The sequence below is a fragment of the Meriones unguiculatus genome, chromosome X (assembly GCF_030254825.1).
Source record: "Meriones unguiculatus strain TT.TT164.6M chromosome X, Bangor_MerUng_6.1, whole genome shotgun sequence".
Taxonomy (NCBI): domain Eukaryota; kingdom Metazoa; phylum Chordata; class Mammalia; order Rodentia; family Muridae; genus Meriones; species Meriones unguiculatus.
The window spans coordinates 148,418,168-148,436,890 of NC_083369.1; the positions used below are offsets into that span (position 1 = coordinate 148,418,168).

An 18,723-nucleotide genomic window follows, 5' to 3' on the forward strand; every position below is an offset into this window, starting at 1 on the left:
AGAGACAGTGCCTGGACATCACTAGTATTAAATGATAGTGGTAAAAGTTTGATGTAGGTAATATATATATATCCAAGACCTTCAAATATATCATCAGTGTGCCGTGGATTTGAAAGTGTATTTATAGTTGCTCTGAAGGTTCTTCAGCTTAAATTTTTTAAGAAAATATTTTTGGGTATTGTTTAGAGAAGATAATGGTTGGAGATAACTGAATTTTGATTAATATTGTTGGATTACCAGTTTTGCCAACTATATCTTAGCTGCTTAGTGACTTTTAAAAGAAAGCTTGTTGTCTTAGATTATCACTGTCTGTAAGTGTTACACAATTTATGTCCTGTTTAAAACCACAAAATTGATTGCATTGTTTAATTGTTCCCTTGTGCATTTTGTTCCTGGAATTTTTTTCTGGGCTCACCTAAAAGTCTCTCTTCAAACTTTAAGATCTCATCTCATTTGACTGCTGAGCTCAGAAAGTAGTTGGAACTCCAGTACTAATCAGTTATCTCAAAATAACTGTTTTACATAGGGCTAACATGTTATTGGTTCATTTATAATTAAGGTGAGGTCTAAATTATGGTTAGTGAGATTGAAAAATAAGACTTTGAATAAAGAACAATGGTTTAAGAGGGATCAAAGAATTAAATTTTAAAAAAAGAGATGATTTTAATGCCTTTGTTCTTATTTTAAATTGTCTTTTGGACTATCCATAAGTAGAAAAATGTTACTTTCAACTTATTTTAAAGTTGAAGGTCAAAGAGCCTGGCTTCAAAGAAATAGATTTATTTTGTAATATCAGATTAGACTTGTTAACAGAGATTGTAGTCTGAAGCATGTATTCTCCTGACTAAAAGATGCGTTTCTTCTCTTTCTCTTAAGACTGGTTTCATCTTATTTAGTCCACCACGGGTACTGTGCCACAGCACAGGCCTTTGCCAGATCTACAGACCAGACTGTTCTAGAAGAATTTGCTTCCATTAAGAATAGACAAAGTAAGAACACTGTAGTACATGGCAAATACTTGTTTTTAAATATGTTTGCTTGCATTAGCTTTTTACAAAACTATTTTCATTAAAAGTTTGTCCAACATATTGTTTAAAAGTGGATGCATCCAAACTCATTTTCATTGAGTTTTTCAGTTGTTGGTTTTTGTGAGTGTTTTGGATTGTGGTGGGTGTGGGGGATCTTGTGTCTGAGGCAGGGTCTCCTGTAGGTCAGGCTGACCTTGAGACTCATGCTACACTTTTAACAGTTTTGAAAATTTGTTTTAAAAATTCACACCAGATTTTTAATGTAGAAATAAATTTGTAGACCTTTAAAAAGAAATATCTCTATCACATTTCCATTGGAAAAATTGCTGTCTTTTGTGTTGGGATTAAGTTCCTTGATGAGCCCAACTCTCTGATTTGGTGTTAGCACCTGGAAGGTGGAGAATGGGGCAGAAAAACCTTGAGTTTTAAGAAATAAGAAGTGTTCAATTCAAAGAAAGTTTCTTTTGTTGTTTGGTGCTCTAGATGAGATAGTGGAGATAGCATATGAAATAATTTTTCTTTGAAAGAAATTTAATATCTTCTAATTACTGCCTAAATTGAAGGTAGCGTGTTGGTCATAAGTATTTATTGCTTAAGGCACTGTGCTGGACAGTGCTGCTACTGTTTTCATCCAGGCAAGGCAGGCTGACAACATCTGTAAGTTAGACATTCTAAAGTCACTGCTGTTAGCTCATCGTGGTAGACCACATATGATGGTCATTTCCTGAGTAGAAAAATGAAAACAGTTTACAAGTAAGACCTTGATGGCTGAGAGAATTTTCTGCTAGTTAAGATGGCTAAAGTAATGCCAATTGTACCATGCTATAGGTATGCTGGTCTTTCTCACTTCCTTCATACACCATCACACAGAGGAGGTCACTTACCAAAGGGTGTTACTTTAACAAAGCTCTGACATTTTCAAAGGCTGTTGTTCTAGTCCCAACACAGCAGGTCTTATAGACATTTTAAGTTATTACTGTATATCCGTCTTTTTTTTTTTTTTTTTTTTTTTTGCTAGCAATTTTTATCCATTCAATGGATATATTTTTTTTTCAATGCAGTTTATTCAGGATATCCGTCTTTTAAGTCTTATTGTTTGAAAATATACTGTTCAGTAGATGTTTTCCCTATAATTCTTACTTATTTATTCATGAAATTTTAAAGTAGTCTTTGAAAATAGTTATGTTTTCTAATTTTTAACATAGCTGATGTTTTCTGTGAATTTTCTTATCTAAACTTAAAATTTTTGGAAAAAGAGAGTTTAATTATTTCAGAGGGTTTCAGTTATTTTCTGGGGTGATTGAAGGTTGCCTCTGCTTTTGTAGAGCAAATATTTTTGCTTTCTTTTCTTACTAGGAATTCAGAAGTTGGTGTTAGCAGGACGAATGGGAGAAGCTATTGAAACAACACAACTGTTATACCCAAGTTTATTTGAAAAAAATCCCAGTCTCCTATTCACCTTAAAGTGAGTTTTAGTAAATGTCATTTTAAGTAATTAAAATTATCTTCATTTTTTTGTAGTTTTGATTTTTCTTTTTCCTTGTTTCAGATATTTATACATAATTTTATATTACAGCACATTTAAGTTTTTAAAAACATGTGGAGATGAGGATATGTACCTCAGTGGCAGAGCAGATGCTTAGCATGTGTGAATAAAAGCAGAAGGAGCTTCATGTTAAGGTCTCTAATCACATGATACTTTTGTTGGCCTTTATCATATCATCTCTCTTAATGTGTGAATGCCATACTTAGAAGGCAGGAATCTCAAATTTCTCCTAAAAGGTACTTTGAGTAACTTTGGTGGACCTATGAAGAGTTATAGTAAGATATACATAAAATGTACTGTTTTACCCATTCTTACTTGTGTTCTTACACACTCAAGTACACTTAGTGTTTTTTTTTTTTTTTTTTTTTTTTTGTATCACTGGAGCATATTCATCTTCTTAGCATGCCCACTAAACACTAGCTTCTTTGCTCCCTTCCTCAGAGCCCTCATACTGTGTGTCACTTAGTGTAATATCCCTAACTGTCACCTATGTTGTAGCACTTCCTGGAGTTTCCCTTAATTTTGAAGGCTGAAGATAATCCCATCAAGTGCCTGCACTGCCTGCCATTTGTTTTTCAGTCTGATGGTGGGTGCTGGGGTTGCCCTGTCTCTCTGCTATTGTGAATAATTCTGTTGTGAACAAAGCTATGTGAGTGTGTGCTTAAGTCCTGCCTTTCAATTCTTCCATTATTTACCTAAAAGTGGAGTTGTTGGCTTATTGCTGTGCTTACCATTGTGAGGACTCCTTGCATCCTCCTTGGTGCATCCTTCTTTACTTCTAGCAGAGTATAAGGTTTCCAGTCTTTTCACACCGTTGTCAACACTTATTTTCTGCTTTAGGATGTAGACATCCTGATTAAGCACTTAAAAAACTGGATCTTATTTTTATTAATACCTTTAGTCAAGCTGTCATAAAACTTAGTGAATCCCTGAGACTGGCAGGCTGCAGAGTGAGACCCATAAAAAGAGAGAGAGAGATAGAAAGTCAGATGTTACTGAGCTTAGGACCTCAAACTTCTAAGCCTTAGTAAGTCTTTGCACATCAAATTTCAATTATTTTGCCTAACAGCAAAAGCCAACTGAGGCCCATTTTGGCGAAGAGCTTAGTAATTCAACCTGGGATGGAAGTACTGGGATAAGATTTTGCTTTGGAATGTCAGTCTCAGAAAAGACCCTTGTGCCAAGATATTTGGGTTTTGTTGCTCTTCCTGTGGTGCTCCTGTCCTCTTCATGTCTTGCTATCTCACCCTTCTTTCCTAAGATTTCCTGCACTCTGCCCAAAGTTTGTTTGAGTCTCAGTATCTCCTTTGATACACTGCTGGACAGAGTCTTTCAGAGGTCCTTTGTGTTAGGCTCCTATCCTGTTCCTATTTTCTCCATCTTCCAATGTCCTTCCTGTTTGCCTTTCTGAGTGAGGATTGATCATCTTACCCAGGGTCCTCCTTCTAGCTTAACTTCTTTAAGTGTACAGATTTTTGTAGGTTTATCCTAAATGATAGGTCTAATAGCCACTTATAAGTGTGTATAAACCGTGTGTGTGTGTTTCTGTTTCTGGGATAGATACCTCACTCAGGATGATCTTTACTAGTCCCCACCATTTCCCTGAAGATTTCATGATTTCCTTGTTTTTAATTGTTGAGTGGAACTCAAAAGTGTGCAAATGACCACCCTTTCGCTATCCATTCCTCCCTTGAGGGACATCTGGTTTCCAGGTTCTGGCTATTATGAATAAAGCTTTTCTGAGACTGATACTTCAATCAAGGACCATTCATGGATATAACCTAGAACTCCTGACCAGATGTAGCCCATGGCAGCTCAGTAGAAAAGTGGGTACCCTAGTAAGGGGGACAGGGACTGTCTCTGACATGAACTCAGTAGATAGCTCTTTGACTGCCTCCCTCTGATTGAGGAGTAGCCTTGCCAGGCCACAGAGGAGGACAATGCAGGCAGTTCTGATGAGACCTGTTAAGTTAAGATCAGATGGAAGGAGAGGAGGACCTCACCTATCTGTGGACTTGGAGAAGGGCATAAGAATAGATGAGGGAAAGAGAGTAGGATTGGAAGTGGATGGAAGGGGGGGAGGCTACAGCTGGGATACTAAGTGAATAAACTGTAAATAATATAAAAAATAAAAATTAAAAATAAAAGCGATTATGCTGTGTTCCTCTCCAGGTACGTGTGTTTCTAAAATCTCACATACTTGGTAAGATAGCAAGTGAAATACTGATTTTAATTTTTAAATTAATCTAAGTTTAACTTTAATATTGCTATATATAGATTTGAAGATTGTGCTAAGTAACCTTCCTTTTTTTCTTTCAGAGTACGTCAGTTTATAGAAATGGTGAATGGTACAGATAGTGAAGTACGGTGTTTGGAAAGCCAAAGTTTAAAATCTCAAGAAAGTTATCCTGTCAGTCCTAAGACTTTTAGTATTCCAAGCCTCAGTCCCAGCCACGGAATGAGTGTCCACAGTTTAGCTTCAGGTAAAAGCACTACTTCACATTTTTCTGGTGAGATACAATCTTTTAAACTTTTAGTCTTCTTTATATTATTTTGAGGTTTTTAAAATCTAGATAGTTTGCATTTTTAATTGTGTATATACAATCTACGAAAATACAGATTCATCTGATACTAGTACCTGTAAGTCTCTTAAGAACCTGAGACTATAAACAGAGCTTCGTAATCAGTGTCGTTATTCAAAATGAGTTGTCACTAAAACCATTGACAATATTGAGAAAATAATCGTGTATTTAATGAATTATAGGTATTAATGTTAATGTTATCTGGATATTCTGTCAAGCCTAGCTGGGCTTCCTGACTCACTTGGCTCATTTCTAAGCATTTTTTCTTTCTCTTTTTTTTTTTTTTCAAGTTTATTTCATTTCATGAACCCTTTTCAGCTTACTTAGTTCTCACACTATGACTCTTGGTGTTCTCTTAATTCAAATTATTTTTACCGGCTTTTTGCCATAACTTCTATAACTCTTTTTCTAATCCTCCTCAGTTTTCTTTCTTTTCATCACTTTTATTCTGTTTCCCACGTGTACACTTCATTCTATGTACTTAATTTTATCTTTGTTGTTTAATTCTTCACTCTTTATTTTTGTCTCAGTAGATTAAACAAATAATATTTCTACAGGTACTGTCTTAGATATGTTAAGATGCACCAAGAAGTCTCACAAATACTGATATCTATAAGTGCAGTTTTAATCCTTATAAAAGATGAGTTCCATAATATTTTAATGCAATAAGCTAAATATACACACAGCCTGCATATCCTGAACTACAGGAGTGGTTTGTATAGTCACATATTATTTTATTTAAGTATACATTTCCACAACGAAAGTACTTAACATTATGTAAATAAAACACTACCTCAAATATTTGTCTTATCATTCTTGCTACTGAAAACATTTATTTCTAGAAAGTTTAATGATATTGAAGAAGATGTGTTCCACTAAAACTTAACCAAAGGTTTTTAATCAAAAACCTTTTCAACATGGAAGTCCTAACAAAAAACTTTTAGTTCCGTTATAAAAGAACAAACACGTTTCTTTTGAAAAGATTATTAAAACAAGGGTCTATTAAGAGAACTAAACATGCTTATTAAAATTTGGTTCATTAAACAAACTAGTTACTATATTTATTTACTTCTCAGGCCACTATTTTTCTAAAACCTTCAGATACATAGAGAACAAGTCTCAACTGTGATAAAGTCAAAGGAGATTTAGATTTCACCTATTATGAACCTAAGGTATATAGCTTCAAATGCACAAATCTAACTAAAGCATTAACCCTACTTTCCCATTTTCATATGGAACTGTATGGTTTGCAATACTTTAACCTGTTTTTAGTCATTATACCCCAGGAAGCAATTCAGATATGTCCAGATAAGACAGGCTGTTAAAAGCTCAGGTTGGGAATCTAAAACCGAAGACCTCTTCCATTCCATGGCTATCAGGACATTACTGTAGAAAACATAGTTATAACATATGGTTTCACAGAAAATAACCATAATTTCAGATATTATTAATGGTGCCATGATCCATACTTGGCTTGGCCAAAATCTTTTTTAGGCTATTTGCATTCTTCATTCGTATTAAGTCCACAGCTCTAGCAAAATTTCTTTGGCACTTTTATGAAGACAGTACCTTGAAGCTTGAACTTGACCTTGTCTTCAAATTGACACTGTCTTGTGGGTCATTTTCAGTGATGAACTCTGAAGCTGTCCAATAATATTCTCTGATTCTGTTTCAATGTGTAAAAATTCTGGTCATTCCCAAAGCCATACACATACACTCTGCTTCTTGAGAGGAAAAAAAGTCAGTCTTTTACCTGTCTCTATTCTGCTCCAACAGTTTCTTTCTTTTTTTTCTCTCTCTTCATCTGCCATCCCGCCAGCTTGTCAGCCTGCCAAGCCTGTGTTTAACTTTATAAAGATCAGATAATTTTACTCCCCATCAGGTGCCACCTCTATTCTTTCCTACAGTCAGTTGCACTGCTTTACCTCAGGCTTTTTGGTGCACTGTCCCATATGGTGGGCACGAAACTTGCATGTATGTATCCTTAGTAGCAACATATTTTTTCTTGAATATTATAGAGTCAGTGTGTTCATAGGTAAAGTGGTTGATTATAACATACCACATAATGACATTTATATCAGTGACAAACTGTACAAAGTGACCACACGTTGTCTTCTAGAGCAGAGAAACATCACAAAATCACATGGAATTATTTTTTGTAATCTTCTCTGTGTCAAAATATATCAATACACACATACCATTGCATATTTTGATTTCTTATTTTAGAAAAATATATATTTTCATATTAATGTATGGGTGTTTTCGCTACATGTATGTATACTTGTGTACCACATGTGTGCATTTTCAGGAGTGGCCAGAGAGGGTGTTGAGGCCACCCAAGTCTTCTCTAAAAGCAGCTAGAGCCCTTAACTGCTGAGTCATTTCTCCAGCCCCATAATATGGCATGTAATATAGTAATATGCCTTTCAGATTTATAGCCTAGGAGGCATAGGCCATCCCACATTGCCTAGATACGCTGGACCATCATGGCATTTCTAAGAATACTCAATGATGTTAGTAATACAGTGAAATGATTAACCCATTTCTTACAATTTGTCTTTGTTTCAAATACTGCAGTGCCCTCACAGAGTGATTGTGAGGATTAAGTGAGACATGCAGTTAAACTTTGAGGAAGTAATAGACTTGAAGATTAGAAATTATTTGTTGAAATTCAGTGCATTATTAATTTCTTTGTATTTTGAGTCTGAAAGGTAATCTCAGGCTTTGTTTAAGGGAGAGACTGGTCTTCACTAAAGATCCTCTGTATCTAGAGACACTTAAACACACTGGGAAGGGGAAGAGTCTTATAGCTATATTTACCTGGATTTGAAACCTGAAACTGCCACTTACTAGCTGCTTGACCTCAGACAGAGTACTTCAGGGATCTGTGCCTCAGTTTTTCATCTGTAAAATAGGTAGAATAAATCTCCTTGTTTATTGTGAAGAGCAGATGAGTTCATCTCTGAAAAGCTATATCAAGTACTTTGTTAATGTTTGCCATTTTTATTGTCATGAATGCTGTTACTAGTATTGATTTTTATTGGTACACTGTTGTCAATCACTAAGGATTAGTCAACATATTTAGTATTAAATGTTCTAGGGGTAATATTACTGTTAATATTGTAATTAGTTTTTTTTTTTTCAGTAGTAAGATAAAATATCATCTATGTTTCTATTGGGGTCTTAGTATCCAAGAACATTTTATTCTGTCTAGGTTTTCTTCCCCTGCCTCCCATGTTATTTCATATAGTTTTAGGGAGTTCCACTTAACTTTGTATGCAAACACTGAAAGGTTCTTGCCTCTTCTCTGTACACTGAATGTTGGATACCAGACTCTTGAGACAATAAAGTATAGCTTTGAGCTACAAAGTTCGAAATAAGAAATTTGAGTCTGTTTAGAACCAGACATGGTGCTACATGGCTGTAACCTCAGCCCTTGGGAGTCCCAGGCCAGCCTGACAAGACCTTGTCTCAAGAATGTACATGTAGGAGGCAGATCAAAGATGGTGAAAAGCCCGCACAGCTTCTGAGTTGCAGAGGAACTGAAGCACTGGCGTTGGTGAGTGGAAGGATGACTAAAGCCAGAGAAATAACAGTGAGGCTTTCAAAATGAGAGGGAACATCATATGAGGTGATAACTTTGGTCTTGAGTCACCTGTGGACTTGTTTGGGGAAGGAGAAAGATGATAATTTGATCTCCCTGCACTCACCTTTTTGGGCCTCCCTCTTCCTTGAAACAGCCAACTCACTGAGATTCTCAACTCAAAGCTCATTGCCTGGGGACTGTGGTGAAAGATGCAGGGATCCTGGCCCCTCAGCCGCTGCTGTCAGCTGTACTTGCCTTGGAGTCCCAGATCCGCAGCACCATCTTCCTTGTGTCCCAGGACTGTAAGCAGCCATACCAACTCCACAGTGTCTCCCAGCCACTGAATGTATGGCCTGCCCAAACCCTCAGTGTCAGATAATAGGCTATATAGCCATCAAAGTCCAGCAGACCCGCTAAACAAGCTAAGCACACCAGGTGCCAGGCCTCCCAGGTCTGGAGAGCACAGTGGACGGGACCCAGGCCTTTCCAGAAGGCATCTGGACTGGCATCCCAGTCCCCAGCTGCAGCTGGACTTCCTAACCTGGTGGCTGCAGCAGCACTGAGGTGGCAGAGCTCATTAGTGCTCCTGCATATAACTAAGCAGGGCCAAATCAGACAGTAGAGAGCTTGGATACCCATATCCTTGTTGCTGTGACTTGCTTGAGAGTGAGTCTGCCCTTGAGTGTCTGCAGAGCCCCAGATCCAGGGTCCTTCTAAACTACCTGCTAGGCATCAGACCCCTCCCACCCACACACCCACTGTGGGAAACAGAGTCACTCTTGGGACATCAAAGCCCCTGCTCTGCAGGTACAGCAGTGGAGTTAAGGCAGATAACACCAGGAGCTCAGACAGAGTCAAATACAGGAGCCTGTAGACCACTGAAGTATTCAGGAAATTTGCATTAGGAAATTGTACTGAGACTACCACCAGCGACTGCTGTAGCACCAAATGCACAAGTAACCCCTTAGAAGACATCAAGGCAGAGCCTCTCCCCACACACTCAAGAGTTCAACCTTCTCTATCACTCTGTCCCTCATGGCACACTTCCATGCACATTTACACACACACACACACACACACACACACACACGTCTGCATTTCCCCTGTTGCACCTGCGGACTTTTCTCCCACAGGTACAGCTGAAGCAGCTCAATGCACACTGAGGCCTGGGGACCTCTCTCAGCATCCTGAAGAATTCTCCAGGTGCCTGAGAGAGACTGTACCACTCTGAACTGCATCATCCAGGAACAAACATTGAAGGTTACAGATAAGGCAATGGACAGGGGTTGGCGAAAGAACACATCCAACATAAATCAGGACATCATGGCTTCACCAGCAACTCCCAAAATTGATGGATACTCCAATTCATCAGAAACACAGAAAAATAACTTAAAATCTATGCTTACCCAATTATTTGAGGCACAAAAAGAGGAAACAAATCTCTCAGAGCAATAGCCATACAATTACAGACAGTTAAAGAGGAAATGAACAAATCTATCAAAGATTTGGCCAACCAAGTGGAGGTAAAGAAAGAGGAAATGTCAAATCGATCAAGAAAATTGTCCATTTCATTTAGATTTTCAAATTTTGTGGCATATAGACTTTTGAAGTAAGTCCTAATGATTGTTTGGATTTCCTCAGTGTCTGTAGTTATACCCCCCTTTTCATTTCTGATTTTGTTGATTTGGGTGGTGTCTCTCTGCCTTTTAGTTAGCCTGGCTAAGGGTTTGTCGATCTTGTTGATTTTCTCAAAGAACCAGCTCTTGGTTTCATTGATTCTTTGCATTGTTTTATTTGTTTCCAATTGATTGATTTCAGCCCTGAGTTTGATTATTTCCAGCCGTCTACTCCTTCTTGGTGTGTCTGCTTCTTCTTTTTCTAGGGTTTTTAAGTGAGCCATTAGTGTGCTTGAATGAGCTGTCTCGAATTTCTTCTTGAAGGCACTTAGTGCTATGAACTTTCCTCTTAGCACTGTTCTCATTGTGTCCCACAAGTTCGGGTATGTTGTGTCTTCATTTTCATTGATTTCTAGAAAGATTTTAATTTCTTTTTTATTTCTTCCCTGACCCAGCTGTCATTTAGTAACAAGTTGTTCAGTTTCAATGTGTGTGTAGGCTTTTTGTTATTTCTGTTATTGTTGAGGTCCAGCTTTATTCCATGGTGATCAGACAAGATACATGGGATTATTTCAATCTTCTTGTATCTGTTGAGGCTTGCTTTGTGACCCACTATGTGGTCTATTTTGGAGAAGGTTCCATGAGGTGCTGAGAAGAAGGTAAATTCTTTTGTGTTTGGGTGTAAAGTTCTGTAAATGTCTGTTAGGTCCTTTTGATTCATGACCTCTGTCAGAGACATTGTTTCTTTGTTTAATTTCTGTTTGGTTGACCTGTCCTTTGTTGAGAGTGGGGTGTTGAAGTCTCCCACTATTAATGTGTGTGGATCTATATGTGCTTTAAATTTTATCAATGTTTCTTTCACAAATGTGGGTGCCCTTGTATTTGGGGCATAGATGTTCAGGATTGTGATGTCTTCCTGGTGGAATTTTCCCTTGATGAGTATGAAATGTCCTTCCCCATCTCTTTTGATTAATTTTGGTTGAAAGTCTATTTTATCAGATATTAGAATGGCTACTCCTGCTTGCTTCTTGGTTCCATTTGCTTGGAAAGTCGTCTTCCAACCCTTTACCCTCAGGTAATGTCTATGCCATCAATTACCAACACAATTCTTTACAGACCCGGAAAGGAAAATTCTCAACTTCGTATGGAATAACAAGAAACCCAGAATTGCTAAAACAATCCTCTACAATAAAAGATCTTCTGGAGGTATCTCCATCCCTGATCTTAAGTTGTACTATAGAGCAACAGTTTTAAAAACTGCATGGTACTGGCATAGAAACAGAATGGTGGATCAATGGAACCGAACAGAGGACCCAGAAATAAACCCACACACTTGTGGACACCTGATCTTTGACAAAGACGCCAAAACCATACAATGGAAAAAAGATAGCATCTTCAAAAAATGGTGCTGGTCTAACTGGATGTCTACATGTAGAAAAATGAAAATAGATCCATACTGTCACCCTGCACAAAACTGAAGTCCAAGTGGATCAAAGACCTCAACATAAAACCAGACACATTAAATCGGCTTGAAAAAAAAGTGGGAAATACCCTAGAACTCATTGGTACAGGGGAAAACTTCCTGAACAGAACACCAACAGCACAGGCTCTAAGAGCAACAACCAATAAATGGGATCTCATGAAACTGAAAAGCTTCTGTAAAGCAAAGGACACCGTCATCAAAACAAAGCGACCACCTACAGATTGGGAAAGAATCTTCACCAACCCTTTATCTGACAGAGGACTCATATCCAGTATATATAAAGAACTAAAGAAGCTGAAAAGCAGCAAACCAAGTAATCCACTTAAAAAATGGGGAACAGAGCTAAACAGAGAATTCTCTGTAGAGGAATACCGAATGGCAGAGAAGCACTTAAAGAAATGCTCAACCTCACTAGCCATTAGGGAAATGCAAATCAAAACAACCCTGAGATTTCACCTTACACCCATGAGAATGGCCAAGATCAAAAACTCAAGTGACAACACATGCTGGAGAGGTTGTGGAGAAAGGGGACCCCTTCTCCACTGCTGGTGGGAATGTAAACTTGTACAACCACTCTGGAAATCAATCTGGCGCTTTCTCAGACAACTAGGAATAGCGCTTCCTCAAGATCCAGCCATACCACTACTGGGCATATATCCAAAAGAGGCTCAAGTACACAAAAAGGACATTTGCTCAACCATGTTTGTAGCAGCTTTATTTGTAATAGCCAGAAGCTGGAAACAACCCAGATGCCCCTCAACTGTAGAATGGATGCAGAAATTGTGGTACATCTACACAATGGAATATTACTCAGCAATGAAAAATAAGGAAATCATGAAATTTGCAGGTAAATGGTGGGATCTGGAAAGGATCATCCTGAGTGAGTTGTCCCAGAAGCAAAAAGACACACATGGTATATACTCACTCATATAGACATACAACATAGGACAAACCCACTAAAACCTTTGCATCTAAAGAAACTAAGCAAGAGAGAGGACCCTAACTAAAACGTCCAATCCCCATTCAGAAAGGCAAAGAGGATGGACATCAGAAGAAGAAAACAGGAAACAACCTAGGAACCTACCACAGAGGGCCTCTGAAAGCCTCTGCCCTTCAGACTATCAAAGCAGATGCTGAGCCTGATGGGCAACTGTTGGGCAGGTGAACGGAATTTTAGGTAAGAACTGGGAAATAGTAAGAGCTGGAGAGGACAGAGTCTCCACAAGGAGAGCAACAGAACAAGAAAATTTGAACATAGGGAACTTCCCAGAGACTCATACTCCAACCAAGGACTATTGATGGAGATAACCTAGAACCCCTGCACAGATGTAGCCCAGGGCAGTTCAGAGTCCAATTGGGTTACATAGTAATGTGAAGAGGGACTGCCTCTGACATAATCTGATTGTCCTGCTCTTTGATCACCTCCCCCTGGGGGGGAGCAGCCTTACCAGGCCATAGTAGAGGACAATGCAGCCACTTTTGATGTGAACTGACAGACTAAGATCAGAAAGGAGAGGAGAACCTCCCCTATTAGTGGACTTGGGGAGTGGCATGCAAGCAGAGGGATGAGGGAGGGTGGGATTGGGAGGAGAGGAGGGAGGGGCTTATGGGGGGATGCAGAAAGAATAAAGTGTAATTGATGAAAAATTTAAGAAAAAAGGGAAAAAATAATTTGAGAACCTTAAATGACTTTCAAAATTGGAGGAAAACATGGAGTTAGTCAATTGGCATGGAGCACGTCTCACCCCTTGGGGCAATGGTCTCCTGAACCTACTCAGACCTCGGACACCACCACTGCTAGTTCTAGAACTGACGCAGGATGTTCCAACGAGGGGCTAAGGCTTCTCATAATATTTCCTATAAGCCCACACCTGTTTGTCTATATCCCCCATTTTTATTCATTATTAGCCAGATAGAGCCAAGTAATTGTGGTAATGATACTTGCTTTTTTGCCCAATGCTGGAATGCTAGTGAATTTAGGTATGCCCTAGTTACTCGCATGCCTCACTGGGTGCCTGTGCCCATTGATGCCCCTCACACTATGACTCTCTTCAGACAGAAAAGGGATCTTGGAACTACAGCCACCATTGTTACTACCATCTCATTGACGGCTGTTGGAGCTACCACCAGGGCATTAGCCATGAGTCATACTGGGCAGACTGCTCAGACCCTGAATAATCATTTAGCCAATGTAGCTCATGCCTTAGTTGTACATAAAGGAATTAATGCTCAACTAAAAGGAAGCTTGATGGTGTTCAATCAGAGGATTGACCTCTTGCAGGAGCAGATTGATACCCTATGGCAAATCGCTCAACCTGGCTGTCAATGAAAGTATGCTGGACTTTGTGTCACTAGCATACAACATGAGAATTTTTCCTGTGCTGCAAATCTGTCTAAACAATTGTCGAGCTATATTTTAGGTAATTGGACTGGAGAATTCAATACTACGATGGAGCAGCTGAGAGTGGCCATTGTCACAGTAAATTCTACTGGACTGGACGCAGGACTAGCCACAGGATTATCAACATGGATTGCTGCAGCCATGAATCATCTGAAGGAATGGGCAGGCATGGGAGTATTAGCAGGCCTTCTGGTGTTGGTCTCCTTGGTTTGCCTGTGGTATATATGCAAGATTAGAGTCTCACAACAGTGTGATGCAGCCATGATCATTCAGGCCTTTACAGCTATTGAAGCAGGACATTCTCCCCAAGCATGGTTGGATACCATAAAAAGCTAAAATGATACGCTCAGGATGCGAGGCTAAGCACTGCACTCAGGGTCAGCCGCTTTGGACCCAGAGAAGAGCATGTCTGATTGCATGCGGGTTGATGCCCCAGGTCCCGCCTCTGAGAAAAAGGTATCGGACGGGTCTGATGCTCTTTGGGTGGATGACACCTAAATGAACATCTGTACAAAGTCCCAATTTATTTCTAATATCAGAGATCAGACCTCTACTCTTGCCTGATGCGTCTAAAACAAAAAGGGGGAACTGTAGAGAGCTGCGGAATGCTATGCCTTAAAGATGGAGCTGGTTTCCGCCTTCCACCTTCCCGATGGTGAGTGCTCTCTGTCACGAACAACTCCACATTTGGCTAAGGCCGAGGATCTGGCTTGCTTCCATGTATGTGGACCTATCTGCATTGCCCCCGTGGCACGCCTGGGTTGGCTACCCAGAGGCTATTTAAGCTGTGGGCTGGCTTTCCCCGGGGTCCGAGGATTGTTCAATGTTCCTGAATAAACTGCATTGAAAAAAAAAAATATATATATATATATATATATACCTGAAATTATCACTATCGGTGTACTTACTTTGGCATAGAGCAATAAAGAAAAATCTGGTTGATTAAAAAAAAAAAGAAAGAGGAAATGAACAAAATTCTCAAAGAAACACAGACAAATATAGCCAAAAAAAAAAAAATAGAGGCAAAAGTAGAGATACAATTAGTGGCATATAGAGAGGAAATGAAAAAAAAAATAGAGACTATCATACAAAGACAGGAATCTACATTCAAACAGATGAAGGAAATGGTGCAATGCATGAAAACAGAATTAGAATCAATAAAGAAAACACAAACTTAGAAAACTCTGGAGCTGGAGAACTTAGAGAAAAGATCTGGAACTACAAATTTAAGCCTCACCAACAGAATATAAGAGATGGAAGAGAGAATCTCTAGTGCTGAAGATATACTCACAGAAATTGATATATCTCTCAAAGAAAAAGTAAAATCAGAAAAGTCCCAGACATGAAATATCCAAGAAATCAAGGACTCCATGAAAAGACAAAAATCTAAGAATAATAGGAATTGATGAAAAAGAAGATTCCAGGCTCCAAGGTCCAGAAAATATTTTCAAGAAAATCATAGACAAAAATTTTCCCAACTAAAAGAAAGAAATGTCCAGAAATATAGAAGAAGACTACAGAACCACAAATAGACTAGACCAGAAGAGAAACACCTCATGTCACATCATATTCACAACACAAAATCTACAGAACAAAGAAAAATTATTAAAAGCAGCAAGGGAAAAAGGCCAGGTAACATACAAAGATAGACCCATCAGAATCACACTGAACTTCTCATCAGAAAATATGAAAGTCAGAAGGACTTGGGCAGGTGTTATGCAGACTTTAAGAGATCATTCAGGCCTTTACAGCCATTGAAGCAAGGCATTCTCCCCAAGCATGGTTGGATACCATAAAAAGCTAAAATGATACGCTCAGGATGCGAGGCTAAGCACTGCACTCAGGGTCAGCTGCTTTGGACCCAGAGAAGAGCATGTCTGATTGCATGCGGGTTGATGCCCCAGGTCCCGCCTCTGAGAAAAAGGTATCGGACGGGTCCGATGCTCTTTGGGTGGATGACACCTAAATGAACATCTGTACAAAGTCCCAATTTATTTCTAATATCAGAGATCAGACCTCTACTCTTGCCTGATGCGTCTAAAACAAAAAGGGGGAACTGTAGAGAGCTGCAGAATGCTATGCCTTAAAGATGGAGCTGGTTTCCGCCCTCCACCTTCCCGATGGTGAGTGCTCTCTGTCAGGAACAACTCCACATTTGGCTAAGGCCGAGGATCTGGCTTGCTTCCATGTATGTGGACCTATCTGCATTGCCCCCGTGGCACGCCTGGGTTGGCTACCCAGAGGCTATTTAAGCTGTGGGCTGGCTTTCCCCGGGGTCCGAGGATTGTTCAATGTTCCTGAATAAACTGCATTGAAAAAAAAAAAGAGACCACAGATGCCAACCCAGACTACTATACCCTGCAAAGTTGCAAAGTTTTCAATCAACATAAGATGGAGAAAATAAAATATTCCATGACAAAACTGAATTTAAGCAATATCTACTCAGCAAAACATCCCTGCAGAAGATACTAGAAGGAAAACTCTAATCCAACGAAAACAGCTATACTACAAAAAAAAATAGCATACAAATAATATCCCAACAAATATTGAAAGAAAACGAGTACTAAATCACAGTAAGACTACCAACTCCACAATAAAAGGAACTAACGTTCATTGGTCACTATTATCTATCAACATCAATGGACTCAACTCTCCAATAAAAAGACACAGTCTAACAGAATGGGTGCAGAAATGGGATCCAATATTCTTCTGCATCCAAGAAATGCACCTCTGCAACAAAGATAAACACTACCTCAGAGTAAAGGATTGGAAAAAATGTTTTTTAAGCAAGTGGACCCAGAAAACAAGCTGGGGTAGTTATTCTAATATCTAATAAAATAGACTTTCAATCAAAATAAATCAAAAAAGATGAGGAGGGGCCCTACATTCTCATCAAAGGAAAAAATCCACCAAGAGAACATCACAATTCTGAACATCTATGACCCAAATACAAGAGCACCTACATTCATAAATGAAACATTATTAAAACTTAAATCACACATTGATCCCAACAACTTAATAGTGGAAGACTTCAACACCCCACTTTGACCAAGGGACAGATCATCTAGACAGAAGCCAAATATGGAAATAAAGGCACTTACAGAGGTCCTAAATGAAATGGAACTAAGGGATGTCTACAGAACATTTCACCCAAATTAAAAAGATTATAAATTCTTTTCAGCACCTCATGGAATCTTCTCCAAAATAGACCATATATTTCGTCACAAAGCAAGCCTCAACAGATATAAGAAGATTGAAATAATCTCCTGTATTCTATCTAAACACGATGGACTGAAGTTGGACCTCAACAGCAGTGGAATTAGCAAAAAGCCTACATGCACATAGAAACTGAACAATTTGCTGCTCAACGACAGCTTGGTTAAGGAAGAAATAAAGATAGAAATAAAAGACTTCCTGAAATTCAATGAAAATGAAGGTACAGCATACCCTACTTTATGAGATACAATGAAAGCATTGCTCAGAGGAAAATTCACAGCACTAATTGCCTTCAATAAGAAATTTGTGACATCTCTTACAAGAAACTTCATGACCCAACTGAAAGCCCTAGGGGAAAAAAAAAAAAAAAGAAGCAAATACACTCAAGAGGAGAAGATGCCTTGAAATAATCAAACTCAGGGCTGAAATCAATCAATTAGAAACAAATAACACTATTGAAAGAATCAATGAAACCAACAGCTGCTTGTTTGAGAAAATCAACAAGATAGAAAAACCTTTAATCAAACAAACTAAAAGGCAGAGAGAAATTACCCAAATCAGCAAAATCAGAAATGAAAAGGGGGATATAATACAGACACTGAAGAAATACAATCATTAGGTCGTATTACAAAAGCATATATGCCACAATATTTGAAACGTTCAAAGAAATGGACAATTTTTTTGATAGATTTCATCTACCAAAATTAAGTCAGATCAGGTAGAAAGATCGAATAGTCATATATCCCCCAAGGAAATAGAAGCAGTCATTAACAGTCTCCCTTTCAAAAAAAGTCCTGGGCCAGATGGATTCATTGCATAATTCTATGAGACCTTCAAAAAAGTGCTAACTCCAATTCTCTTCAAAATTTCCACTAAAAGGAAATAGTAGGAACATTACCAAACTCATTCTTTGAAGCCACAGTCACCTGGATACCTAAACCAAACCAAGACCCTACCAAAAAAAGAGAACTTCAGACTAATCTCTCTTATGACCATTTATGCAAAAATAATAAAATACTTGAAAACTGAATCTAAGAACACATCAAAGATATCATCCACCATGTCAAGTAGGCTTCATCCCATGAATGCAGAGGTTGTTCAACATATGGAAATCCATCAATGTAATCCACTACATAAAAAAACCGAAGGAGAAAAACCACATGGTCATCTCCTTAGATGCCGAAAAAGCGTTTGACAAAATCCAACACCCATTCATGTTTAAAGTCTTGGAGAGATCAGAGATACATGCACATACCTAAACATAG

At 38.6% G+C, this 18,723-nt stretch overlaps 1 protein-coding gene across 1 annotated transcript in view; it reads left to right on the top strand.

Moving 5' to 3' along the window:
- Positions 1-18,723, top strand: part of LOC132649968 (ran-binding protein 9-like) — an 85,187-nt gene that overhangs the window by 44,817 nt on the left and 21,647 nt on the right. Inside the window, 3 exon segments of the mRNA XM_060374741.1 lie at positions 877-989; positions 2,385-2,493; positions 4,894-5,084. Of these exon segments, the coding sequence (XP_060230724.1) occupies positions 877-989; positions 2,385-2,493; positions 4,894-5,084 (413 nt within the window).